This window comes from Oncorhynchus masou, chromosome 11 (assembly GCF_036934945.1).
Source record: "Oncorhynchus masou masou isolate Uvic2021 chromosome 11, UVic_Omas_1.1, whole genome shotgun sequence".
In the NCBI taxonomy this organism is placed as follows: Eukaryota; Metazoa; Chordata; class Actinopteri; order Salmoniformes; family Salmonidae; genus Oncorhynchus; species Oncorhynchus masou.
In genome coordinates, this window is record NC_088222.1 from 30072317 (window position 1) to 30099621 (window position 27305).

The 27305-nt window shown below is 42.9% G+C and overlaps 1 protein-coding gene across 2 annotated transcripts in view; it reads left to right on the forward strand.

Moving 5' to 3' along the window:
* LOC135548487 (THO complex subunit 2-like) overlaps positions 1-27305 on the forward strand; it is a 69432-nt gene that overhangs the window by 18858 nt on the left and 23269 nt on the right. For both annotated transcript variants that reach the window (XM_064978149.1, XM_064978147.1), the window contains exons 14-19: positions 1486-1616; positions 1879-1980; positions 20396-20480; positions 23361-23454; positions 23609-23689; positions 25447-25543. In XM_064978149.1, the coding sequence (XP_064834221.1) occupies positions 1486-1616; positions 1879-1980; positions 20396-20480; positions 23361-23454; positions 23609-23689; positions 25447-25543 (590 nt within the window). The remainder of the gene's footprint in view (positions 1-1485; positions 1617-1878; positions 1981-20395; positions 20481-23360; positions 23455-23608; positions 23690-25446; positions 25544-27305) is intronic.

The following is a 27305-nucleotide window of genomic DNA, read 5'->3' on the forward strand; positions in this document are numbered from 1 at the left end:
GACTCCAACGTAAGTGTATGTAAACTGCCGACTTCAACTGTATATATGTTTTAAAAAATACTGGAAGAGAAATTACCGTAAAAAAACAAGCATTGTAGATGAGAAATTATGGGAATTAATGGTAGGCCGCAGGGGTGGTGTGCAATCCCTGCGTCCCTCAATGGATTAGTCCACTCAGATTGGCGTGAATCAGACGCGTCTCGTGTGCCATACTTGAAAAAAATATATACATTTGCCACTGCTCGACTGAAGAAAATCTGTCGACCAACAGCCTATTAACCAAACAGTCGACCAGTTGACTAAATGTGGTCAGCCCGAGAATGAAGGCAGGATAAAGTGACTAGGAATCAGGATTTGGGATGCAAATTTCGGCTAGGCTACTTTGAAGCAAGGTAAGACAATCTTCATTATTTGGGGTGAAGTAAAGCATTCAGGTATTCAGCGACTATACTACCTCAATCTCACTTTGAAGTGGTGGGTGAAATGTTGAAGCGTCCCTACCATTGACTATAGTTTATGCACTCGATTGTTGAATGGGAGGCTTGCTTTAATTACGAGTTGAGATTGAGTAATAAAAGTAGTAGCTCTTTTAATCGTGGCCATGAAAACAGTTAACACGCGATTGCATTTAGAATTGTAATTTGTTGCTTACTGACTCGGCTTATAAAAGCACGTTTCACTGCAGTAACAGATTTTTGAGGAACTGTTCTCGCGCTGACAGGTGATCAGGCCACTCGCACCTCAAACTAGGTTCTGTATTTTATGTGCGTGTGATAAATAAGATGCACGACGAGTAACAAATACACACAAGACCATTTAATTCCACAAAATTATGCAAATGAATGTATAGATTGATAATCATGACCAGTCAAATGTATTTTCAGCAGCTAACCGATTTTAACGCTTAACCGTTAATATCCCTAATCAGGATGGATAGATGATGATGAGTAAAATAAAGAACAGATTAGCAGCTGTGTGAGAGCTTGTGGATGTGTGTGGGTTTTGTGTGAGTGTACATAGAGCAGTGCAAGACAGGGTCAGTACAGATAGTCCAGGTAACCATTTAATAAAACATATATCAGTCTTATGGCTTGAGGGTAGTCTCGGAGCCTGTTGATCCAACCGTTTGCTGGACATGGCTTGGGTGGCTGGAGTCTTAGGCAATTCTTTGGGGCGTCTTCTGACACCACCTGATATAGAGGTCCTGGATTGCACTGAGCTCGGCCCCCTTGATATACTGAGCTGTCTGCACAACTCTCTGTAGAGCTTTGCGGTCGAGTGCAGTGCATTTTCCATACCAAGCTATGACGCAGCCAGTCAAGATTCTTTGGTGCAGCTGTAGAACTTTTTGAGGAGCCGAGGGCCTTTTATTTGATTTTTTTTGCCTCCTGAGGGGGAGAGGCGATCTTTGTCCATATCATTTTGTAAAAGTATCCACTCACTGGTCTGTACTCTGGTGGTTGATGTGCTCCTGTTTCCTAATAGGACACATTGCTGAGTTGTTTCCTGAGCATTGCAGACCAGGTGCTGCTGCCCTCGCTATCTCTCATGGAGTGTAACGCCTGCATGTCAGAGGAGCTCTGGGGCCTCTTCAAACTCTTCCCCTACCAGCACAGGTGAGACACACACACGATCATAGTGGTGTCCTTTTATACTCGAAATGACATGTTTGGCCATCCATTTTGAATCCATCCAATGGAGATAGCAAAGCCCACACAGAGACTGGAGTTTGTGGGTTTATGCAACTTGTTCCATTCTCCGACCCTGTTGTGTTCTGTTGGTATTTCAAGGTCCTAATTCCAGGCTGGTCCTGGTGTATGTATGTATTAAATATGTCACTGTTAACCCACTCACCTGTGTGCTACCTGTGGTCGTCAGGTACCGGCTATACGGGCAGTGGAAGAATGAGACCTACACAAGCCACCCACTTCTAGTCAAGGTCAAAGCTCAGACTGTGGATAGAGCCAAATACATCATGAAGTAAGTCATGTTGCTACGCAGGCCTGGAATCTCTTGATTTTAGGGGCAAGGCCATTTGCCTGTCAAGAGGTGCTCAATCTGCCAGGGCACCAAGGCCATCAACCAAAATAGTCCATTTAAATTGATTTGAAAACCAAAAAACAGTAGCTCTTCTGTTAAGAAAACAACACGATTAGCCTACATGTCAAAGTGTAGGTTATAGACTATGCATATTTGCTACAGATTCTAGTGTCCACACCGATGCTGACATGAAGTTGGCACCAGAAAATGTACACTTTCTTTAATGAGACTTTTAATTATACACTGCATTTGGAAAGTATCAAGACCCCATTTTTTTCGATGTTTTGTTACGTTAGTCTTATTCTAAAATTGATTAAACCTACACACAATTCCCCATAATGACAAAGCAAAAAAATAAACATTTTTGCTAATTTATTTAAAAAACGGATCAAATTTTAAGTCTTATGTAGCAAAATGTGAAATGGTGTTGGATAAAAGTAGACTGAGCTATAAAATGGTATATCATACACTGCATTTCAACAGAACATGGCCAAGATGTTCATAAATGACCAGCATGGTCAAAATAATAATAATAATAATAATCATAGGCAGAACAGTTGAATCTGGAGCAGCAGCACGGCCAGGTGGACTGGGGACAGCAAGGAGTCATCACGTCAGGTAGTCCTGAGGCAACGTCCGAGAGAGAGAGACCCATCCGATGATACCCCCGTACAGGGCTAAACAGGAAGGATATAACCCCCACACACTTTGCCAAAGCACAGCCCCCACACCACTAGAGGGATATCTTCAACCACCAACTTACCATCCTGAGACAAGGCCGAGTACAGCCCACAAAGATCTCCACGGCACAACCCAAGGAGGGGCGCCAAACCAGACAGGAAGATCACATCAGTGACAACCCACTCAAGTGACGCACCCCTCCTAGGGACGGCATGAAAGAGCACCGTTTAGAGGCAGAGAATCCCAGTGGAAAGAGGGTAACCGGCCAGGCAGAGACAGCAAGGGCGGTTCGTTGCTCCAGAGCCTTTCCGTTCACCTTCACACTCCTGGGCCAGACTACACTCAATCATATGACCCACTGAAGAGATGAGTCTTCAGTAAAGACTTAAAGGTTGAGACCGAGTTTGCGTCTCTCACATGGGTAGGCAGACCATTCCATAAAAATGGAGCTCTATAGGAGAAAGCCCTGCCTCCAGCTGTTTGCTTAGAAATTCTAGGGACAATTAGGAGGCCTGCGTCTTGTGACCGTAGCGTACGTGTAGGTATTTACGGCAGGACCAAATCAGAGAGATGGGTAGGAGCAAGCCCATGTAATGCTTTGTAGGTTAGCAGTAAAACCTTGAAATCAGCCCTTGCCTTGACAGGAAGCCAGTGTAGAGAGGCAAGCACTGGAGTAATATGATCACATTTTTTGGTTCTAGTCAGGATTCAAGTAGCCGTATTTAGCACTAACTGAAGTTTATTTAGTGCTTTATCCGGGTAGCCGGAAAGTAGAGCATTGCAGTAGTCTAACCTAGAAGTGACAAAAGCATGGCTAAATTTTCTGCATCATTTTTGGACAGAAAGTTTCAGATTTTTGCAATGTTACGTAAATGGAAAAAAGCTGTCCTTGATATGTTCTTCAAAAGAGAGATCAGGGTCCAGAGTAACGCCGAGATCCTTCAGTTTTATTTGAGACGACTGTACAACCATTAAGATTAATTGTCAGATTCAACAGAAGATCTTTGTTTTTTGGGACCTAGAACAAGCATCTCTGTTTTGTTTAAAAGTAGAAAGTTTGCAGCCATCCACTTCCTTATGTCTGAAACACATGCTTCTAGCGAGGGCAATTTTGGGGCTTCACCATGTTTCATTGAAATGTACAGCTGTGTGTCATCCGCATAGCAGTGAAAGTTAACAGTATGCTTTCGAATGACATCCCCAGGAGGTAAAAATATAGTGAAAACAATAGTGGTCCTAAAACGGAACCTTGAGGAACACCGAAATTTACAGTTGATTTGTCAGAGGACAAACCATTCACAGAGACAAACTGATATCTTTCCGACAGATAAGATCTAAACCAGGCCAGAACCTGTCCGTGTAGACCAATTTCGGTTCCCAAGTGCAGTCTCAGTGCTATGATGGGGTCTAAAACCAGACTGAAGCATTTCGTATACATTGTTTGTCTTCAGGAAGGCAGTGAGTTGCTGCGCAACAGCCTTTTCTAAAATTTGAGAGCAATGGAAGATTCTATATAGGCCGATAGTTTTTTTTTTTTTTTTTCTGGGTCAAGGTTTGGCTTTTTCAATAGAGGCTTTATTGCTGCCATTTTTAGTGAGTTTGGGACACATCCTGTGGATAGAGGGCCGTTTATTATGTTCAACATAGGAGGGCCAAGCACAGGAAGCAGCTCTTTCAGTAGTTTAGTTGGAGTAGGGTCCAGTATGCATCTTGAAGGTTTAGAGGCCATGATTATTTTCAGCATCGTGTCAAGAGATATAGTACTAAAACACTTGAGTGTCTCTCTTGATCCTAGGTCCTGGCAGTGTTGTGCAGACTAAGGACAACTGAGCTTTGAAGGAATACTCAGATTTAAAGATTAGTCCGTAATTTGCTTTCTAATAATCATGATCTTTCAAGTTCATGAATTTATTACTGCTGAAGTGAAAGCCATCCTCTTGGGGAAGGCTGCTTTTTAGTTAGCTTTGCGACAGTATCAAAAAGGAATTTCGGATTGTTCTTATTTTCCTCAAGTTGGAAAAATAGGATGATCGAGCAGCAGTAAGGGCTCTTCGATACTGCACGGTACTGTCTTTCCAAGCTAGTCGGAAGACTTCCAGTTTGGTGTGGCGCCATTTCCGTTACAATTTTCTGGAAGCTTGCCTCAGAGCTCGGGTATTTTCTGTATACCAGGGAGCTAGTTTCTTATGAGATGTTTTTAGGGGTGCAACTGCATCTAGGGTATTGCGCAAGGTTAAATTGAGTTCCTCAGTTAGGTGGTTAACTGATTTTTGTCCTCTGGACATCAAGGAATCTTTGTTTTGTCTGTGAATTTATAGCACGACTTTTGGTGTTCCTTGGTTGGGGTCTGAGAAGATTATTTGTTGCAATTGCAAATGTAATAAAATGGTGGTCCGATAGTCCAGGATTATGAGGAAAAACATTAAGATCCACAACATTTATTCCATGGGACAAAACTAGGTCCAGAGTATGACTGTGACAGTGAGTAGGTCCAGAGACATGTTGGAAAAAACCCACTGAGTCGATGGTGGCTCCGAAAGCCTTTTGGAGTGGGTCTGTGGACTTTTCCATGTGAATATTAAAGTCACCAAAGATTAGAATATTATCTGCTATGACTACAAGGTCCGATTAGGAATTCAGGGAACTCAATGAGGAATGCTGTATATGGCCCAGGAGGCCTGTAAACAGTAGCTATAAAAAGTGATTGAGTAGGCTGCATAGATTTCATGACGAGAAGCTCAAAAGACGAAAACGTCTTTCTTTTTTTGTAATGTGGCAAACCTCTTCAAGGTTAGGAGCGTTTGTCACAAACTAAGTGGTAAACTGTCACCAAATCACCCAAGAATGAGAGTTCTTTCGAACAGGACAGTACCTGTGTGTTTGTTTCTCCGTCCTGGTCCACCCAGGCCGTAGGCGAGGTCAAGGATAGCAGGGTTCGGTACACGAATCGGGTTCTCGGTAGGTCCAGGTCCAAACGCCAAGAGGTAAGTCCAAAACAGTCCAGCTCATACGCGGTAAATCCAGCCAATCTCTATTGTCTCTTTCTCTATTGTTCATAGATCCTTCCAGCACTCTCTTCTCCTCTTCCTGGTTTTTCTTGACCCTTTATCTGTGGGTTGGCTCCACCTTCTGAGGGTTCCCCTTGCTTCTGGGACTTGTAGTTTTGGTGGTCGGCCATTTTGTGATCTGTAGTTCTGACAGGGATGGCCATTTTAGTGATCGGGCAGAGCCCGTTTATTAGTTCTGCTCTCACATATCTGCCATTTACCACTCAACCCCCTTCTTTGCCACAGTAAATTGAAATTTGCTATCGTAAATGTTAGCAACGCCTTTACGGGTCACTAGTGTAGCCAGGAGGTGAGGCCTCATTTAACACAGTAAATTCATCAGGCTTAAGCCAAGTTTCAGTCAGGTCAATCACATCAAGATTATGATTAGTTCATTGACTATAATTGCCTTTGAAGTAAGGGATCTAACATTAAGGAGCCCTATTTTGAGATGTGAGGTATCACGATCTCTTTCAATAATGGCAGGTCCCCATTAAGACACGGTCTTAATGGGGATAGCTGAGCTGGCTACACTGACTGTGCTAGTGGCAGACTCCACAATGCTGGCTAACAGCCTGCTGCCTGACCTGCACCCTATTTCATTGTGTAGCTAGAGGAGTTAGAGCCCTGTCTATGTTGGTAGATGAGATGAGAGAACCCTTCCAGCTAGGATGGAGTCCGTCACTCCTCAGCAGGTCAGGCTTGGTCCTGTTTCTGGGTGGAGGGCCAATTATCTACAATTCTATCTTTTGGGAGGGGCAGAAAAGTTTTCAACCAGCGATTGAGTTGAGACTGCTGTAGAGCTCATCACGCCCTCTAACTGGGAGGGGGCCAGAGACAATTACTCGATGCCGACATCTTTCTAGCTGATTTACACGCTGAAGCTATGTTGCGCTTGGTGATCTCTGACTGTTTCATCCTAACATCGTTGGTGCCGACGTGGATAACAATATCTCTATACTCTCTACACTCGCCTGTTTTAGCTTTAGCCAGCACCATCTTCAGATTAGCCTTAACGTCGGTAGCCCTGCCCCCTGGTAAACAGTGTATGATCACTGGATGATTAGTTTTAAGTCTAATACTGCGGGTAATGGAGTCGCCAATGACTAGAGTTTTCAATTTGTCAGAGCTAATGGTGGGAAGCTTCGGCGCCTCAGACCCCGTAATGGGAGGAGTAGAGACAAGAGAAGGCTCGGCCTTTGACTCCAACTCGTTGATTAATGGGGAAAACCAGTTTAAAGTTTCTGTCGGCTGAATGAGTGACACAGGTTGAACATTTCTACAGCATTTCCCTCCAGAAACCTTGAGAAAGTTGTCCGGCTGAGGGGACCGTGCGAGGGGATTTATACTAATGTTACTATCTGTACTTACTGGTGGCACAGATGCTGTTTCCTCCTTCCCTACACTGAAATTACCCTTGCCTAACGATTGCATCTGAAGCTGGGCTTGTAGCACAGCTATCCTCGCCGTAAGGCGATCGTTCTCCTGTATATTATGAGTACAGCGACTGCAATTAGAAGGCATCATGTTAATGTTACTACTTAGCTTCGGCTGTTGGAGGTCCTGATGAACCATGTCCGGATAAAGTGTCCGGAGTGGAAAAAGTTGAATGAAAAAAAAGTTGAGTGGAAAAAACAAAAATGTGAACGGTAATTAATAAGTAAAAACCATGACGTTGTCAGGTAGCAAAGCAAGGTTGGCAACAAAATGCACAGCAACACGTAAACAAGTCTGCAAGTTGTGACACACCAGTGTTGCTGTGCTGGACTTGAGGTCTTCAGTGGATGGAGGGAACAGGGTCACAGCAGGTGTAGCAATATCTCCATCTGTAGAACGTAGTCAACGGATGGGATGAAAACAAAATACTTGATGACTGCTTTCTTAGGCAACATTGTGAGTGAGCCCACTACCTTTGCTGAGAAGCAACCCACACATGAATGGTCTCAGGATGCTTTACTGTTGGCATGACAGAGGACTGATGGTAGCGCTCAACTTCTCCGGACAAGCTTTTTTCCGGATGCCCCAAACAATCTGAAAGGGGATTTACCAGAGAAATTGACTTTACCCCAGTCCTCAGCAGTCCAATCCCTGTACCTTTTGCAGAATATCAGTCTGTCCCTGATGTTTTTCCTGGAGAGAAGTGGCTTCTTTGCTGGCCTTCTTGACACCAGGCTATCCTCCAAAAGTCTTGGCCTCACTGTGCGTGCAGATGCACTCACACCTGCCTGCTGTCATTCCTGAGCAAGCTTTGTACTGGTGGTGCCCCAATCCCGCAACTGAATCAACTTTAGAAGACGGTCCTGGCGTTTGCTGGACTGTCTTGGTTGCCCTAAAGCCGCCTCCACAGCAATTGAACCGCTCTCCTTGAAGTTCTTGATAATCCGATAATGGTTGATTTAGGTGCAATCTTACTGGCAGCAATATCCTTGCCTAGGAATCCCTATTTGTGCAACGCAATGATTACGGCACGTGTTTCTTTGAAGGTTGACAGAGGAAGAAGAATAATTCCGATCACCACCCTCCTTTTGAAGCTTCAGCCTTGTCCTCATCAACACTCAAACCTGTGTTGACATGAGAATCACTGACATGTCAGCGGGTCCTTATGTGGCAGGGCTGAAATGCAGTGGAAATGTTTTTGGGGATTCAGTTCATTTGCATGGCAAAGAGGGACTTTGCAATTAATTGCAATTCATCTGATCACTCTTCATAACATTCTGCAGTATATGCAAATTGCCATTATACAAACTGAGGCAGCAGATTTGTGACAATTTTTTATATTTGTGTCATTCTCAACTTTTGGCCGTGTGTGTGTATATACATCTCTCATTAATGTGTGGATCACAAAACCAGTCAGTATCTGGTGTGACCACCATTTATTTACCTCATGCATCGCGACACATCTCCTTCATGTGGAATTGACTAGGCTGTTGATTGTGGCCTGTTGAATGTTGTTCCACTCTTCAATGGCTGTACAAATTCCTGGATATTGGCGGGAACTGGAACACGCTCCAGAGCATCCCAAACATACTCAATGGGGTGACATGTCTGAGTATGCAGGCCATGGAATAACTAGGACATTTTCAGCTTCCAGGAATTGAGTACAGATCCTTGTGACATGGGGCTATACATTATCATGCTGAATCACGAGGTGCTGGCGGGGGACCAATGGCACAACAATGTGCTATTGAAACTCGTCATGGTATCTCTTTGCAGTCAATCGATAAATTGCAATTGTGTTCTTAGCTTATGCCTGCCCATACCATAACCCCACCACCACCATGGGGCACTCTGTTCACAATGTTGACATCCGCAAACCGCTCGCCCACACAACGCCGTACACTGAAGTCTGTTACGACGCCGAACTGCAGTCAGGTCAAGACCCTGGTGAACTTGAGACATCTGTGGCGTTGTGACAGAACTGCACATTTTAGTGGCCTTTTATTGTCCACAGCACAAGGAGCACCTGTATAATGATAATGCTGTTTAATCAGTTTCTTGATATGCCACACCTGTCAGGTGGATGGATTATCTTGGCAAAGGGAAAATGCTTACAAACAGTGGTGTAAACAAATTTGTGCACAATTATTGGTAAATAAGCTTTTTGTGTGTGGAATTTTCTGGGATCTTTTATTTCACCTCATGAAACCTGGGACCAACACTTTACATGTTGCGTTTTTATATTTTTGTTGAGTGTAATTTACCGTAAATATTGCGGCCCATTTGTGTAGGCTACTAGCCAGACAACAATAAATGGTTAAACAATAAATAGTGGCTGAATGTATCGTCAAGCCGACAACTTCTATCCTCATTGTTAGGCTATTTGATGTGTAATTTTTATAATGTTAATAGCAGTTAAAAACTGTATATAGCTATAGATTCTACACTGCTGTTGTGTCGTGACTTGACTTAAATAACAAGTCTTCAGATGAATATTAATCTAATTAACTATTTTTAACTGTTACCCGATTTTAAATGAATCTAACAATTAACTCATTAGGATCTGGGAGCGGTTCTTTTAAAGAGTTTCCATCTCCCGAATTAAACTCTAAAATGTCTTTACCTATCACATCTATAAACAGTCAACTTATTAATCATAATCTCGTATCATATCATTATTCAGTACTAGACAAATTAGATTAATGATTTATTTACTAGCCAATTACATGGGAACATGGGATAAACACACTGCACCGGTAATACGCTGAAAACGGGTCCCTTGCGAATGACCGCAACATGGATGCTTGTTAAAGGAGAGATGGAGACAGACACACTTAGCATTGCCACATTCAGAAACTACTCTCTCCTACAATAACCATATACGTTGAATATGAACCACCGCCCGCTTTGAGCATTGAAATCATGAATGTATTTACGTTAAATGCCTGGGTTCGCCAAGAACTCTGAATGGGGCAGCCTTGGAAAGGGTGTTGGGCCTTTTTTTTTTACACGCTTGTAAGTTGCCGATTGGTCTGAAATGGTTCCAACAACTCTTCTACTGTTATCCATCCGGTGACTTGTCGTGTAGTCCTGAACAGAACTACAGAGTTGATTGTCCTTCCATTTGCTCTTGAAGATACTTCTTTGAAGGTAGGCTAGCCAGTCTTATCAGTGGTTCCCAGTGGGGTGATGAGAATAGCGTAATATGATGGTTTGAGCAGAGTAACAGCACGGTCCTACTTAAATTCACTTTCGAAAGTACTTTACTTAGAACAGCTAATCAGCCATACCAGTGATAGTCCGGGAGGTGATTTTATCAAACCGTTTTAAACGTGGAGCTGCCGCTTCATGCCTTTTTCTGGTTAAATGTTTTCTTTCCCCCTAACCCATTATTCATACCTTTTACTCCAAAGGGGCTGTTCCGTCAGGCTGGCACGCACCCTGGCTTCACTCCGGGGCGGGGATGAAAAACAATTATCTTCTAAAAGCACATCCCTCTCTTAAGAAAAACACTGTTTTCATATTACATGCACAACCCATAGTGTGGAAACTTCAGCTACAGTGGGGCAAAAAAGTATTTAGTCAGCCACCAATTGTGCAAGTTCTCCTACTTAAAAAGATGAGGCCTGTAATTGTCATCATGGGTACACTAACTATGACAGACAAAATGAGAGAGAAAAATCCAGAAAATCACATTGTAGGTTTTTTTTAAATTAATTTATTTGCAAATTATAGTGGAAAATAAGTATTTGGTCACCTACAAACAAGCAAGATTTCTGGCTCTCACAGACCTGTAACTTCTTCTCGAAGAGGCTCTCTAGGAGATAAACTCAAGGTTACTGTTCTGCAACAAGTAATTATGTTATTACCACCAACCAGCAGTCTAAAAGTGGGAGTATTGAGACACCGTATATAGCTTTTGTGCAATGTTAGGCATAACATGAGAAAATTATGACCAAATGGACCTACCAATAAACATTTTATCGATTTGTTAATGCGTAGTTAACATGCCCTGGCACCACAGAAAGCCTATAATCGATTTGCTAGGCATGCAGCCGCATAGACATACTGCAATTTCAGCAACATTGACAGCGATCGTTAGTCTATACTTTGAGTGGCTGTCTGGCTGACTCATTCGATTTTATTTTAGGGAGGGGTGCCCGAACACTGTCCTTGCGGGGGGGGCTCCAGATAAACTGCGTTACGCCAGTGATAATGTGCAATGGCTAATAATTGAGAGAGCCATGAGTGGTGCTTTGTAACATGTTGATTGGCAGCCGAGCGAAGGGAATTATAATTATTATATTCAGCTCAGGGGCATTGCAACCACACACATTGGAGGCCAGTTGCTACGCCTCCCCAACGTATCGCCTTAACAGTTAGATATAGTGCCTGTTGTTTTATCCATTGTGTAGTTGTGGCACTTAGAAGTCACATTTTATACACCCACTATTCGTATTTTCCTATTTATAGACTTTTCAGGCATCTAACGGAATTCAATCATCCAACCCATGCCCCTTGGGTACACTGTAGCAGCATCTCTATAGAAATGCACCCCCAAAGCCAGTCAGTGGTTTACATACATTTCTCTAGGAGATAAACTCAAGGTTACTGTGTCCATTGAATTCTTTATGGATATCAGTGGTTGGTATGGAAACATGTATTTAATTTATTTATTTTTAAATAAGGAAGTGGGTGCTGTGAAGCACTAACATGCAGCCCTGGTTACCATAGTAATTATTTTGGTTGGCACAGATCTAGGACTGTTCTGCAACTTTCATGGCTTTATTTGATACAAGTGCTAACATCTACTAATGGCTTGCGTACCCAATGGGCCAGGAATATTTCATTTATCCAGCTCTCAACAAAATGCTCACTCGCACTGCCATAAAGACACACACACACACACACAATAGCACACGTGGGCTGGTGTGGGTGCCTACTTTGGAAAAGGCCTCAGGCTTGTTTTTATTTCTGAACCACTGGGCTTTGTGAGGTCAGTGCTTAAGTACAGCCTCACTACTGCACATGATACACAAGGACTGCATGTTTTCTAGATTCACCAAATGTCTTACTTCTATAATAGTTGGTGCAAAAAAATATATATTTTAGCACAATGAAAATGTTGCACACAATTATCTCCTAAGAGGAACTGTCTTCATTCTATGTAGAATGATCAGCACTGGCTGTATAACGTTTACAGTGGTATTTTAATTGGGCTTGATGGCCCCATTATGTTAATAATGGGACCATCCAGGATTTGAAACCGTCACAACAAGGTCAACCAGTCACATGTTTTGATAAACAGCTGAGAGATGCCAATTCCGGATTGTCCCTTTTAAAGAGCAACTCAACAAAACAAAAAAAACTATCTAGTTGAGAACGACTTATGTGGCATTGATATTAGCCAAACATCTTTTCCAATGGTAACATTGTCTAAAAAGAGTAAGTAGGATAATTTTGGTCCTAAATTCAGTATATTCCCAAAAAGTTTTGAGATTTGTGTAACTGAGGTCTTCACAATTTACATTCGGGATGAATTTGGATTACATTCATGCCCACTTGCCAATTGTAATGCCTCAGGGTGTAACAGTTCACCAAACCCACGGTTCGGTACATATTGCAGTTTTGCGGTCACCGTTCAGGTACAGCAAGAAAATTAAATGGCAGTTATTTTTTGTTTTAAGAAAAAAGTGTTGGTATTCCTGGTTCTCTATCATGAGTCATATAATGACTGATGGGATCGCAATCAGGAATAACAAAACTTTGTATTTTCTTAAATGAAAACACGTGATTGCTCAATACTAAAATAAAGTGCAATGTGAGTGTAAAATATGTAAACATGGCTCAGACATTGTTTAGGTCTATGCTATGTTTTCTTACAAAGAGAACCATGTTAAGTAGCCCTGGAGGTTCATCCATCTGTAGTAAGCACAACTCATGGTGCACTGGCTAATTCATTGTGAGAGGGCGAAGTTCGTAACGTGGCTCGAGCACTTTCACGTGGTGCTTATAAACTCCCCATTCTGAACCATACCGACCCCCGTCACTGGCCATCGTACAGAACGAGTTCCCGGCTGCTTGTTTTCACAAGACATTAAACTTATACAACTGGTGGGTCTAATTCTGAATGCTAATTGGTTAAAACATCTATGATGTTAAAATGCCTGTTTACTCTGTTCCATCTGATTGCGCAATCCACTGTCTCATCAGCCCAGCCAGGCAATTTTATAAACTTGATCTCCACTATATAAAGCATCGACATTATCTCACAATTTCTTTTCAGATAAGATTGTTTTCTCAAGTGGGGATTTTAATAAACCTTACGGTCGGTCTCGCCAACCATTTGCAACGTTGTTTCAATATTTAAATTCAAGCTCCAGCTGGCCCATAGTGATGGACAGGCGGACAGCTTTTCTCAACCAGTCAATCATGAATCGGCTGGCATTTTTATGGCTATACACAGAAATGTCCTTTTGAAAAAAGTTAGTTAGCTAGCTAGTTTGCATTCTTTCCAGCTTCAGTTTGAAGTGATTTTGTTAGCTGTGTTGTTGGCGAGCTCCTCTGAGGAGGAGTAAGCACATTTTCTATGCCAGGTGAAATCATTTAACTCATTGTTATGGATGCATCCAAATGATAGTCACTAGAAAACAGCCTAACAAATGCAGCTAATGTTGTTATTCTGGCTGCACTGTTTGACGTGACTGTAAGATAGCCGTAGTTGGCTGGCTAGTAAGTAAGGGAAAAGAACATTGCCTGCCAGTATGGCAATGGAACATTTTAGAGCATCCCAAAAAAAAACACTGAACGACTTGGTCTGGCAACCGAACCGTTAGAATGGCTTGGGTAGCAACCCTAGATTTGTGCCCGGACAATATCTTGTGGAAGGATGAAATAAATTAATGTCAATCTTTATTTGAATATGTTGGTAACCTGTTATATAAAAGTGATAATTCCCTCGAGACCAGTGTTTGAAGGATATATTGGCACAGTTTGCCGGCTCTCGACTTTTGTCTCGGGCCTAACAACCATGCCAATATATCCTCCAAACACTGACTTCTCTGGCATTATCATTTAAATAACACCCACATCAAACCACACCCACAAGCATCCAAATCTTGTTTTTCTTAATGAGCAGGAGAAAAAAACATGCGTATCGGTGCGTTCAGCCGCACCTTTAAAACAATGGCACTTCATGCTAGCCAGTAAATCATACGGCAGTAGTGTGAAAAGCAGTAAATGGTATATACAGTAGCATACATTACAGTACCAGTCAAAAGTTTGGACACACCTACTCATTGAAGGGTTTTTCTTTATTTTTACTTTTTTCTACATTGTATACTAATAGACATTCAAACTATGAATTAACACACACGGAATTGTGTAGTAACTAAAAAACTTAAACAAATCTAAATATATTTGAGATTCTTCAAAGTAGCCAGCCTTTGCCTTGATGACAGCTTTGCACACTTGGTATTATCTTAACCAGCTTCATGAAGTAGTCACCTGGAATGCATTTCAATTAACAGGTGTGCCTTGTTAAAAGTTAATTTTTGGAATTTCTTTCCATGTGTTTGAGCCAGTCATTGTTGTGTTGTGACAAGTTAGGGGTGGGATACAGAAGATAGCCCTATTTGGTAAAATACCAAGTCCATATTATGTAAAGAACTGCTCAATTAAGCAAAGAGAAATGACAGTCCGTTACTTTAAGACACGAAGGTCAGTAAATACAGAACATTTCAAGGACTTTGAAAGTTTCTTCAAGGGCAGTCCCGAAAACCCATCAAGCTCTATGATGAAACTGGCTCTCATGAGGACCACCACAGGAAAGGAAGACCCAGAGTTACCTCTACTGCAGAGAATAAGTTCATTAGCGTTACCTGCACATCAGATGCAGCCCAAATAAATGCTTCGCATAGTTCAAGTAACCTACACATCTCAACATCTCAACTGTTCAGAGGAGACTGCGTGAATCAGGCTTTCATGGATGAATTGCTGCAAAGAAACAATACTAAAGGACGCCAATAAGAAGAGACTTGCTTTGGGCCTAGAAACACAAACGATATACATTAGACCGGTGGAAATCTGTCCTTTGGTGTGATGAAATCAAATACTGCCGTATCTTTGTGAGATGTAGAGTAGGTGTGCGGATGATCTCCGCATGTGTGGTTCCCAACGTGATGCATGGAGGAGGAGGTATGATGGTGTGGAGGTGCCCTGATGGTGACACAGTAATTTATTTGGAATTCAAGGCACACTTAATCAGCAAGGCTACCACAGCGTTCTGCACAATACGCCATCACATCTGGTTTGCGCTTAGTCCCACTATCATTTGTTTTTTTCAACAGGACAATGACTCAACACCTCCAGGCTGTGTAAGGGCTATTTGACCAAGAAGGAGAGGGATGGAGTGCTGCGTCAGCTGACCTGACCTCCACAATCTCCCGACCTCAACCCAATTGAGATGGTTTGGGATGAGTTGGACCGAGGAGTGAAGGAAAAGCAGCCAACAAGTGCTCAGCATATGTGAGAACTTCTTCAAGACTGTTGGAAAGCATTCACCATGAAGCTGGTTGAGAGAATGCCAAGAGTGTGCAGAGCTGTCAAGGCAAAGTGTGGCTACTTTGAAAAATCTAAAATAATATATATTTTGATTTGCTTTACTTTTTTTGTTACTACATGATTCCATATGTGTTTTTTTATAGTTTTGATGTCTTAGCTATTATTCTACAATGTAGAAAGAAAACGCTTGAATGAGTAGTTACTGTAGTGTAGTATATGCTACTGTATATCTCATTTACTGCTTTTCACACTAGTGCAGTATGATGCATACTTATTTTCAATGTGTGGAAGTACATGTAAGTGCTTGAGGCCATTCCCTGCTCCCTGTAGTGTACCAGTGGACATTGGCATATTCCCATCATTGTCACCATACACAGAGCGAGCACCCCAGGGCTGCGTGATAATGTATTACAGAGCAGACACTCAGGGAAGCCATGGTTTTGTTTTGTACCCTAAGCCCAACCCCGCCATCCCGGAAGAAAATGTTTTTTAATGGAAGCAGGCAGCTGGGAATGGAGCAGGCCTCTTACCGCGATATCAATATTCTGCTGGATCCCACCCGGCAGGAACACTGCACGGCCAGCCATGGTGTGCTCTCCCCCCCCCCCACATGTTTTGTTAACACCCTGGCAACTGTGACGGTGTTTCCACTGATTGCTTGTGTTTGCGTGTGTAAGCGCCTTGACAAAAGGATACCCTGAGGATGTGTGGTGCTGGTGGTGTCTTTGGAGGGTGCGATGTAACCACACCAGCATGCATCGCTCTGAAGGCGGAAGGGACAGTTTAGTATGTGTGAAGGCTCCCCAACTCGGTGGGTGGGGAGACTAATGGATAAACTGGTGCTGCGGGGCTGAGATCCTGCAGCTCTGGTCCAGTGGAAGGCAGGGAGGGGCGGAGTGGAATTGAACAGCTACTATTCCCTCCACCGGGGGCATTATAGAAGATTGCTCCACAGTTGTACTCGAGTGGACTACTCCCATCCCATGTCAGATTGGAGGCTAGCATTGCAGCACGCCAACCCTGCTGCAAAGGCCTGCTCTCATAGCACCGTGACCCTCTCACCAGCCCCTAGACTCATGTAATATAAACCATTTGTTAAGTTGCTGCTACTGAATGATTAAAATGGCCATTAGACATTTTGATTATTCATTCAATCCATCCCTTTCCCATCCCTATATGCATCTTAGTCTCTTGTAGTTAGCTGAAGGATGTCAGTGCCTTCGGTCCAGTGTTTATTAATAATGTAAATTGGACATTGCCTGGACATTACCCGTGCCTCTTGATATGGATACAGCTCTGCTGAGTGACATGTCACAACTGCTCTGCGTCACTACAAGGTGGCTAATGCAGACGATAGGAAGTTAATTCATGTGTTGTGCCTGGCACCTGGCCTGCATCATTATGCGTGTGCAGTGTACTGTGCAGAACCACAGTAGGATATGAATCCCTGGTGGTGGTGCTTTTAAACTACTTCTAAATCACCACCCCTCTTCCTTTCTCACGATTATGTATGTATTGCGATTGGATACTGTGTTCCGATGGCAATACTGGCAATGTTATTGTTTCGATGTTCCAAACATATTGCCAACCAAATGTCTGCTGCAGAGGGATGAGAGAGCAATGAGAAAAGCCACGAGTTTGATCAGTCAAGGAAACAAAAGTGCTGGAAACAACAGCCTTATAGCGCAAAAATAATATTGCGATATTGTCAAAACGATACAATATATTGTCAAATAATATCCAGATTATGCAACTGTATTTCTCCCCCCCACCCCATCAGTGGAAGGCAACATTGCTGTGGCAGAAGTAGAACATTTATTATTATGTATTCTGTCGCTATTGACCTTCAGACACGACTCACGGTAAGGGTAATTCCACCGAAATATAGATTTTGTCTGAACTATCCCTTTACCAGCTTGGATTACTGCACACACAAAAATACTTTTTAGTTTTGTCAACATGAAGTATATAATGTTGTCAATACTATGTATGAGTTAACAAGGTAAAGGAAAAGCATAATTTCGATAAATGGATATCAGCATTGTTGTTATTTTTCAGAGTAAATAACTCACGGACACTAGAGAAGCTTTAACCAAGTTTAATTCTTCCCAAACGGTTGTTAGTTGTCATTCAGACAAAACAAATCATATATATATATTACTGCTCAAAAAAATAAAGGGAACACTAAAATAACATCCTAGATCTGAATGAATAAAATATTCTTATTAAATACTACATGCCCCTGGACACTAACCTCCACAGCAATACTCTTCAGAGGCACTGCGAGAGGAAGCGATGGATGGAGAGAAGTTAAACAAGATACTGATGAGACTTTAATATACTTTAATATATATATATATTACTGCTCAAAAAAATAAAGGGAACACTAAAATAACATCCTAGATCTGAATGAATAAAATATTCTTATTAAATACTTTTTTCTTAACATAGTTGAATGTGCTAACAACAAAATCACACAAATTATCAATGGAAATCAAATTTATCAACCCATGGAGGTCTGGATTTGGAGTCACACTCAAAATTAAAGTGGAAAACCACACTACAGGCTGATCCAACTTTGACATAATGTCCTTAAAACAAGTCAAAATGAGGCTCAGTAGTGTGTGTGGCCTCCACGTGCCTGTATGACCTCCCTACTACGCCTGGGCATGCTCCTGATGAGGTGGCGGATGGTCTCCTGAGGGATCTCCTCCCGAGCCTGGACTAAAGCATCCGCCAACTCCTGGACAGTCTGTGGTGCAACGTGGCGTTGGTGGATGGAGCGAGACAGTGATGGGGCGGCAGGGTAGCCTAATGGTTAGAGCGTTGGACTAGTAACCGGAAGGTTGCAAGTTCAAACCCCCGAGCTGACAAGGTACAAATCTGTCGTTCTGCCCCTGAACAGGCAGTTAACCCACTGTTCCTAGGCCGTCATTGAAAATAAGAATTTGTTCTTAACTGACTTAGTTAAATAAAGGTAAAAAAAAAACGATGTCTTTGATGTGCTCAATTGGATTCAGGTCTGGGGAACGTGTGGCCCTTCCATAGCATCAATGCCTTCCTCTTGCAGGAACTGCTGACACACTCCAGCCACAAGAGTTCTAGCATTGTCTTGCATTAGGAGGAACCCAGGGCCAACCACAGCAGCATATGGGGTCTAAGGATCTCATCTCGGTACCTAATGGCAGTCAGGCTACTTCTGGTGAGCACATGGAGGGCTGTGCGGCCCCCAAAAAAATGCCGCCCCACACCATGACCGTCTCATGCTACCACTAGAGTGAAAGCACCGCCAGCATTCAAAAGTTACCAAAACATCAGCCAGGAAGCATAGGAACTGAGAAGTGGTCGGTGGTCCCCACCTGCAGAACCACTCCTTTATTGGGGGTGTCTTGCTAATTGCCTATAATTTCTACCTGTTGTCTATTCTATTTGCACAACAGCATGTGACATTTATTGTCAATCAGTGTTGCTTCCTAAGTGGGTAGTTTGATTTCACAGAAGTGTGATTGACTTGGAGTTACATTGTGTTGTTTAAGTGTTCCCTTTATTTTTTTGAGCATTATTTATTATTATTTTTTCCACCTTTTTATTTAACCAGGTAGGCTAGTTGAGAACAAGTTCTCATTTGCAACTGCGACCTGGCCAAGATGAAGCATAGCAGTGTGAACAGACAACACAGAGTTACACATGGAGTAAACAATTAAGTCAATAACACAGTAGAAAAAAAGAGTCTATATACATTGTGTGCAAAAGGCATGAATAATTACAATTTTGCTGATTAACACTGGAGTGATAAATGATCAGATGGTCATGTACAGGTAGAGATATTGGTGTGCAAAAGAGCAGAAAAGTAAATAAATAAAGACAGTATGGGGATGAGGTAGGTAAAATTGGGTGGGCTGTTTACCGATAGACTATGTACAGCTGCAGCGATCGGTTGGTGTGTGTGTGTGTGTGTATATGTGTCTGTATATACATACATATACACCAACCGATCGCTGCAGCTGTACATAGTCTATCGGTAAATAGCCCACCCAATTTTACCTACCTCATCCCCATACTGTCTTTGTGTGTATATATGCATGTGTATATATATATATATATATCTCTATCTTGTGATTTTTTTTTTGATGTCTGAATTACAACTAACATATCACTCCTCCTTCTCTCCAATCCTTACATTTTATGGTTTGACAGGAAGAGGGTAACAGGATAATATAACCATTATTTCTCCCTTCATGGGATCTGATGTGACCACCTGACCTCAACCCCTCCTTCGCCTAATCCACAGATGTCCTCTCGTATCACCTATCGCACTCCTGTGATTCTATCCCGTCCACCCAGCACATTCCACAGCCACTCTGTCTTTCTACAGATCTCTCCTATTATATACTATGCGTCTGATCTATCATGACTTTAATATCTCAATGTTCAAAGTTTAGCCCGAATCCAACAGCATGAAGCAACCAAACATTGAGCACAAGTTCATTATTAGTTGCAAATTCTTCAACTAAATCATCTTCAATCCAGGCCTAACCATCAAATCAGTCCCACAGCATTGACATGTATTGGCTGCAAGATGCTTCAATAGATTTAATAAATTGCTCTCTTTCTTTGTTTTTTTCCAGGCGATTAACCAAAGAGAATGTGAAACCATCTGGGCGCCAGATAGGCAAGCTGAGCCATAGCAACCCCACCATCCTCTTTGACTATGTATGTATTCTCAAGGATTTTATGATATTTTATTCACATACTGTACAGTTGAAAGTAGTGTTTTGAGACTTACACTAATATTAGCCTTATTTTGAGTGATCTCCCTCCTACTTTAACTGAGTATTTAATCTTGACAGTGAAAGGGCTCCGTGTCCTCTACTATCTTCATGGGGCAGAGAGATCTTATTTTAAGACCACTATCTTTATAATCTGCCTTTGTAACTGAAAAATGGGGGCTGAAAAATGGGGGCTGAATGTAAATTGGATTCACTGGGACTGCTTACATTCTCTTTACCCTCACACCCCAATGAACATTTTATCATTGTCACAGATTTACGTATTTGTATAATTGTTTCATTCACTTTTCTTGTTAACCTGTACTGTCGGAGCCTAAGAATTTCACATTACCCAGCAATTACATCTGTGTCCCTGTGCATGTGACTAATGAACTCACCTACTCCACATCACAGCCTGTCTTGTCTTGCTAGAACACCCCCATCCACTCCCTCTCCTGTCCATCTCCACAGCATAAGCCCTGTCCCTTACCCCTCCCCTAAATATCTCACGTCTCAAAAAATGACTAGCAGAATGTCGGCCCAACGGAAAGAGGAGTGGGGAGGTAGTGGGGTTGTGTTTTGTGGTGCCTCAGCAGCAGGACATTAATGGAATGAAAAATCTGTGCTGCTCTTCTCCCTTTTTAAAGCTTCCATCTCTCAGCCTGCAGTCTGACTGAATGGCCTCTTCTCTGAGTGAATGAGGAGAGTCGGACCTCCCTTGAGACTCAACTCATCCTCCACCTTATTCGGCCTCAGTCCCCCCTCTCTTACCTTCCTCCCCCACCTCAACCCCTGTCCATCTGTCTTCACAAATAATATCAAGGTCATGGGAAGAGACCACTCCATTATTTATTCTAACACTGGGTCTTTTAAAGCCTCTGTGCACTCAGTTACGCTACAGTATGTGGACACCCCTTCAAACTTGTGGATTTGACTATTTCAGCCACATCCATTGCTGACAGGTGTATAAAATTGAGCACACAGCCATGTATTCTCCATAGACAAACATTAGCAGTAGAATGCCTTACTGAAGAGACTTTCAATGTAGCACCGTCATAGTCAGTTCATCAAATTTCTGCCCTGTTCGAGCTGCCCCTGTCAACTGTAAGTGCTGTTATTGTGAATTGGAAACGTCTAGGAGCAACAACGGCACAGCCAAGAAGTGGTAGGCCACACAAGCTCACAGAACGGGACCGCTGAGTGCTGAAGTGTATAGCGCATAAAATTCTGTCCTCTGTTGGAACACTCACTACCAAGTTCCAAACTTCCTCTGGAAGCAACGTCAGCACAATAACTGTTCGTTCGAGAGATAAATGAAATGGGTTTGTATGGCTGAGCAGCCGCACACAAACCTAAGGTCACCATGTGCAATGCCAAGTGTCGTCTGGAGTGGTTTAAAGCTGGCCGCCATTGGACTCTGGAGCAGTGGAAACGTTCTCTGGAGTGACGAATCACGCTCCACCATCTGGCTGTCCGACGGACTAATCTGGGTTTGGCGGATGCAAGGAGAACACTACCTGTCCGAATGAATTGTACCAACTGTAAAGTTTGGTGGAAGAGGAATCATGGTCTGGAGCTGTTTTTCATGGTTCGGCCTCGGCCACTTAGTTCCGGGAAGGAATCTTAATGCTTCAGTGTGCAATGATATTCTAGACGATTCTGTACTTCCAGCTTTCTGGTAACAATTTGTGAAGGCCCTTTCCTGTTTTAGCACGATAATGCCCTTGTGCACAAAGCAAAGTCCATAGAGAAATGGTTTGTTGAGATTGGTGTAGAAGAACTTTGACTGGCCTGGACAGAGCCTTGACCTCAACCCCGTTGAACACCTTTGGGATGAATTGGAATGCTGACTGCGAGCCAGGCCTAATCGCTCAACATCAGTGCCTGACCTCACTAATGCTCTTGTGTCTGAATGGAAGCAAGTCCCCGCAGCAATGTTCCAACATCTAGTGGAAAGCCTTCCCAGAATTGTGGAGGCTGTTATAGCGGCAAAGGGATGACCAATGCCCATGATTTTGGAATGAGATGTTTGACGAGCAGGTGTCCATATACATTTGTGGAGGAACAGGAGAGTCTGATGGCATCCTGTCACAGTGGGAGTGTAGGGATGTAGTGTAACCGGTAATAAGGTGGCTTTACCAGGAGAGCGGATAATAAAGTTTAAATGACCTGCAAAGGACACTGCAGAGCAATAGCCTTGTTTTCTCAGACCATTTAGAATGTTATTCTAGAATCGGACTCTAATGATCCATCGACACAGTTTACAAAACATTAGGAACACCTGCTCTTTCAATGACAGACTGACCAGGTGAACGCTATGAGCAGTGTAGATGAAGTAAAGGAGGTTAAATAAAGATTAAGTATTGAGACATGGATTGTGTGTGTGTGTGTGTGCCTTTCAGAGGGTGAATGGGCAAGACAAAATATTTAAGTGCCTTTTTAAACTGGGTATAGTATTAGGTGCCAGGCGCACCGGTTTGAGTGTCAAGAACTGCTTAACAGTTTCCCTTGTGTATAAACAATGGTGCGCCACCCAAAAGACATCCAGACAACTTGACACAACTGTGAGAAGTATTAGTCCACATGGGCCAGCATCCCTGTGAAACACTTTTGACAGCTTGTAGTATCCATGCCTTTGTGAATTGAGACTGTTCTGAGGGCAGAAAGGGGTGCAACTCAATATTAGGAAGTTGTTCTAAATGTTTTACACACCCCGTATGTATATAACAGCTGGGTGTATATTTTTTTAGATATCCTCTTTAATCATCATCGTGTGGCCTGTTGTCCCTGTATTGTATTAACCAGATATTTTTGTCTCTCTCAGATCCTGTCTCAGATCCAGTGGTATGACAACCTCATCGGTCCAGTGGTAGACTCCCTTAAATACCTCACCTCACTCAACTATGACGTCATGGCTTGTATCCTTAATCTGACATTTTGTGGCTTGTCGTTTTTGCCCATTTTATTTCTACACTTTCAGAACTATGTTTAATCATGTATTTGAAACGCTATAGTCCAGTTGTTGGCAGAATGCATTAAGACGTGTTGTACCCCTTAACTCAGTGCCTGCAGATTGCATAATTGAAGCGCTGGCAAATCCAGAGAAAGAGAAGATGAAGCATGACGACACTACGATCTCCTCCTGGCTTCAGAGTGAGTTCGCTAACTGAATCCTACAGACAAAGAACCATATGTGTGCATTTAATTATTATTATTTTTTATATAGACTTCATGAATCATTGTAAAAGAGGTATAATACAAACAAATTGCTAAATAATTGAGAGAAGTGTGATGTCTTTATCTTTAAAGTAATGACACTCTTAATGACGTATACACATTCCCCCAAAAATTCTATATTTGCCTATCAATTTTTTTTTAAATGCACATAGTGCCTTTGGAAAGTATTCAGAACCCTAGACTTTTTCCACATTTTGTTACGTTACAGCCTTATTCTAAAATGGATAAAATAAAATGCATTCTCAGCAATCTACACACAATACCCCATAATGATAATTAAAAAATAGTTTTTTAGAAATGTTTGCACATTTATTAAAAACAAAAAACAGACCTTATTTATGTACATTTTCAGGCGCTCTGCTATGAGACTTGAAATTGAGCTCAGGTGCATCCTGTTTCCATTGATCATCCTTGATGTTTCTACAACTTGATTTGAGTCCAGCTGTGGTAAATGTAATTGATTGGACATGATTTGGAAATGCATACATCTGTCTATGTAAGGTGTGGGACCTTACATAGACGGTTGACAGTGCATGTCAGAGCAAAAACCAAGCCATGAGGTCGAAGGAATTGTCCGTAGAGCTCCGAGACAAGACTGTGTCAAGGCACAGATCTTGGGAAGGGTACCAAAAACATTTTGCAGCGTTGAAGGTCCCCAAGAACACAGTGGCCTCCATCATTCTTAAATGGAAGTTGTTTGGAACCAACAAGACTTCCTAGGGCTGGCCGCCCGGCCAAACTGAGCAATCGGGGGAGAAGGGCCTTGGTCAGGGTGACCACTCTGACTGACAGAGTTCCTTTTGTGGCAATGAGAGAACCTTCCAGAAGGACAACCATCTCTGCAGCACTCCACTCAGCAGTCGAAGGCACATGACAGTCAGCTTGGAGTTTGCCAAAAGGTACCTGAAGGACTCTCAGGCCATGAGAAACAAGATTCTCTGGTCTGATGAAACCAACTCTGACCTGAATGCCAAGCGTCACGTCTGGAGGAAACCTGGCACCATCTCTACGGTGAAGCATGGTGGTAGCAGCATCATGCTGTAGGGATGTTTTTCAGTGGCTGGGACTGGGAGATTAGTCAGGATCAAGGCAAAGATGAATTGAGCAAAATACAGAGAGATCCTTGATGAAAACCTGCTCAGTACCTCAGACTAGGGTGAAGGTTCACCTTCCAACAAGACAACGACCCTAAGCATACAGCCAAGACAGCGCAGGAGTGACTACGGGACAAGTCTCAATGTCCTTGAGTGGCCCAGCCAGAGCCCGGACATGAACCCAATCGAACATCTCTGGAGAGAGCTGAAAATAGCTGTGCAGCAACACTTCCCCATCCAACCTGACAGATCTTTGGAGGATCTGCTGAAGAATGTTTGATCTGGGTTGTATTCAGTTTGGAGAAAATATTTCTAAATGTAGTGAAATTGGGGGGGTGTACTCCCTGAACTTGTCCAATTAGAACACAGATTTTTGTATTCTGTTACAATTTATTTTGCTACAGTGTACCATACTAAACACGACCCTGATGTCACGAATCTGCTTTATTATCGAAGGGCCATTTGGGTGTACTTTTGTTCCATGTAGTTACAGCCCAGTGCAACTCTACTTTAGTTGACTGTATTTTATGCAACATATGCATGTCTGCTTGACTGCTGACCTTTTTCTCCTATCTCCAGGCCTGGCCAGTCTGTGTGGAGCGGTATTCAGGAAATACCCAATTGAGTTAGCTGGCCTCCTCCAGTATGTGACCAATACGCTGAAAGCAGGGAAGAGGTAACTATAACTTCTGAGCTGGCAGACGGGCGCCTCATTGACTTGCTGGCTCTGATGTGATTCATAGTGATGGAGTCTGTCGCTCATAGTCAATCAACTGGGTCCCCTGTCTCTGTCTGGCCTCTCCTGAATCAGAACAGGGACTGACGTACAGTCTGTTCCGCCTGTAGCAATACAAGGCCAGGGCTAGGATGGGGAGAGGGGTCTTGGCCGTTGTTGTGCCACCCTTCAGGGCCCTGGACTGGGCAAAGCTGCTGAGTAATGTTGTGTTGATGAGGCTGCCGACTGTGTGCGGGTTTGGGCTTCCATAGAGGAGGAGGGAAGGATAATTGTATCAGCGCTGGTCTCCCTGTGATGCCTGGGGTCAGCAGGTAGTAAATCACACTGGGCTCCATGGCCACTCTCTCATCTCTCTCTTTCTCTCTCTCCCATCAGTTCAAATCAGTCTTTCCAGGGCCAGGGATGCAGGGGAAGTAAATAGAGGTGGCACTCTGCCACAACGCCCTATGAAACGGCATGCTGAATTAGGTTATTATTAGTGCCCTGTCCTTAGCTACTCCCACGGTTGGGGGCAAAAACAACCTTGTTTTCTTTTCTTTTTTACACGTTTATTTTTGTGTATGTGCACATATTATTTCAAATCAAATTTTATGTGTCACATACACATGGTTAGCAGATGTTAATGCGAGTGTAGCGAAATGCTTGTGCTTCTAGTTCCGACAATGCAGTAATAACCAACAAGTAATCTAACTAACAATTCCAAAACTACTGTCTTATACACAAGTGTAAGGGGATAAAGAGTATGTACATAAAGATATATGAATGAGTGATGGTACAGAGCAGCATAGGCAAGATACAGTAGATGGTATCGAGTACAGTATATACATATGAGATGAGTATGTAAACAAAGTGGCATAGTTAAAGTGGCTAGTGATACATGTATTACATAAAGATGCAGTGGATGATATAGAGTGCAGTATATACGTATACATATGAGATGAATAATGTAGGGTATGTAAACATCATATTAGGTAGCATTGTTTAAAGTGGCTAGTGAAATATTTTACATCATTTCCCATCAATTCCCATTATTAAAGTGGCTGGAGTTGAGTCAGTGTGTTGGCAGCAGCCACTCAATGTTAGTTGTTGCTGTTTAACAGTCTGATGGACATGAGATAGAAGCTGTTCAGTCTCTCGGTCCCAGCTTTGATGCACCTGTACTGACCTCGCCTTCTGGATGATAGCGGGGTGAACAGGCAGTGGCTCGGGTGGTTGTTGTCCTTGATGATCTTTATGGCCTTCCTGTAACATCGGGTGGTGTAGGTGTCCTGGAGGGCAGGTAGTTTGCCCCCGGTGATGCGTTGTGAAGACCTCACTACCCTCTGGAGAGCCTTACGGTTGTGGGCGGAGCAGTTGCCGTACCAGGCGGTGATACAGCCCGCCAGGATGCTCTCGATTGTGCATCTGTAGAAGTTTGAGTGCTTTTGGTGACAAGCCGAATTTCTTCAGCCTCCTGAGGTTGAAGAGGCGCTGCTGCGCCTTCTTCACGATGCTGTCTGTGTGGGTGGACCAATTCAGTTTGTCTGTGATGTGTATGACGAGGAACTTAAAACTTACTACCCTCTCCATTACTGTTCCATCGATGTGAATAGGGGGGTGTTCCCTCTGCTGTTTCCTGAAGTCCACAATCATCTCCTTAGTTTTGTTGACGTTGAGTGTGAGGTTATTTTCCTGACACCACACTCCGAGGGCCCTCACCTCC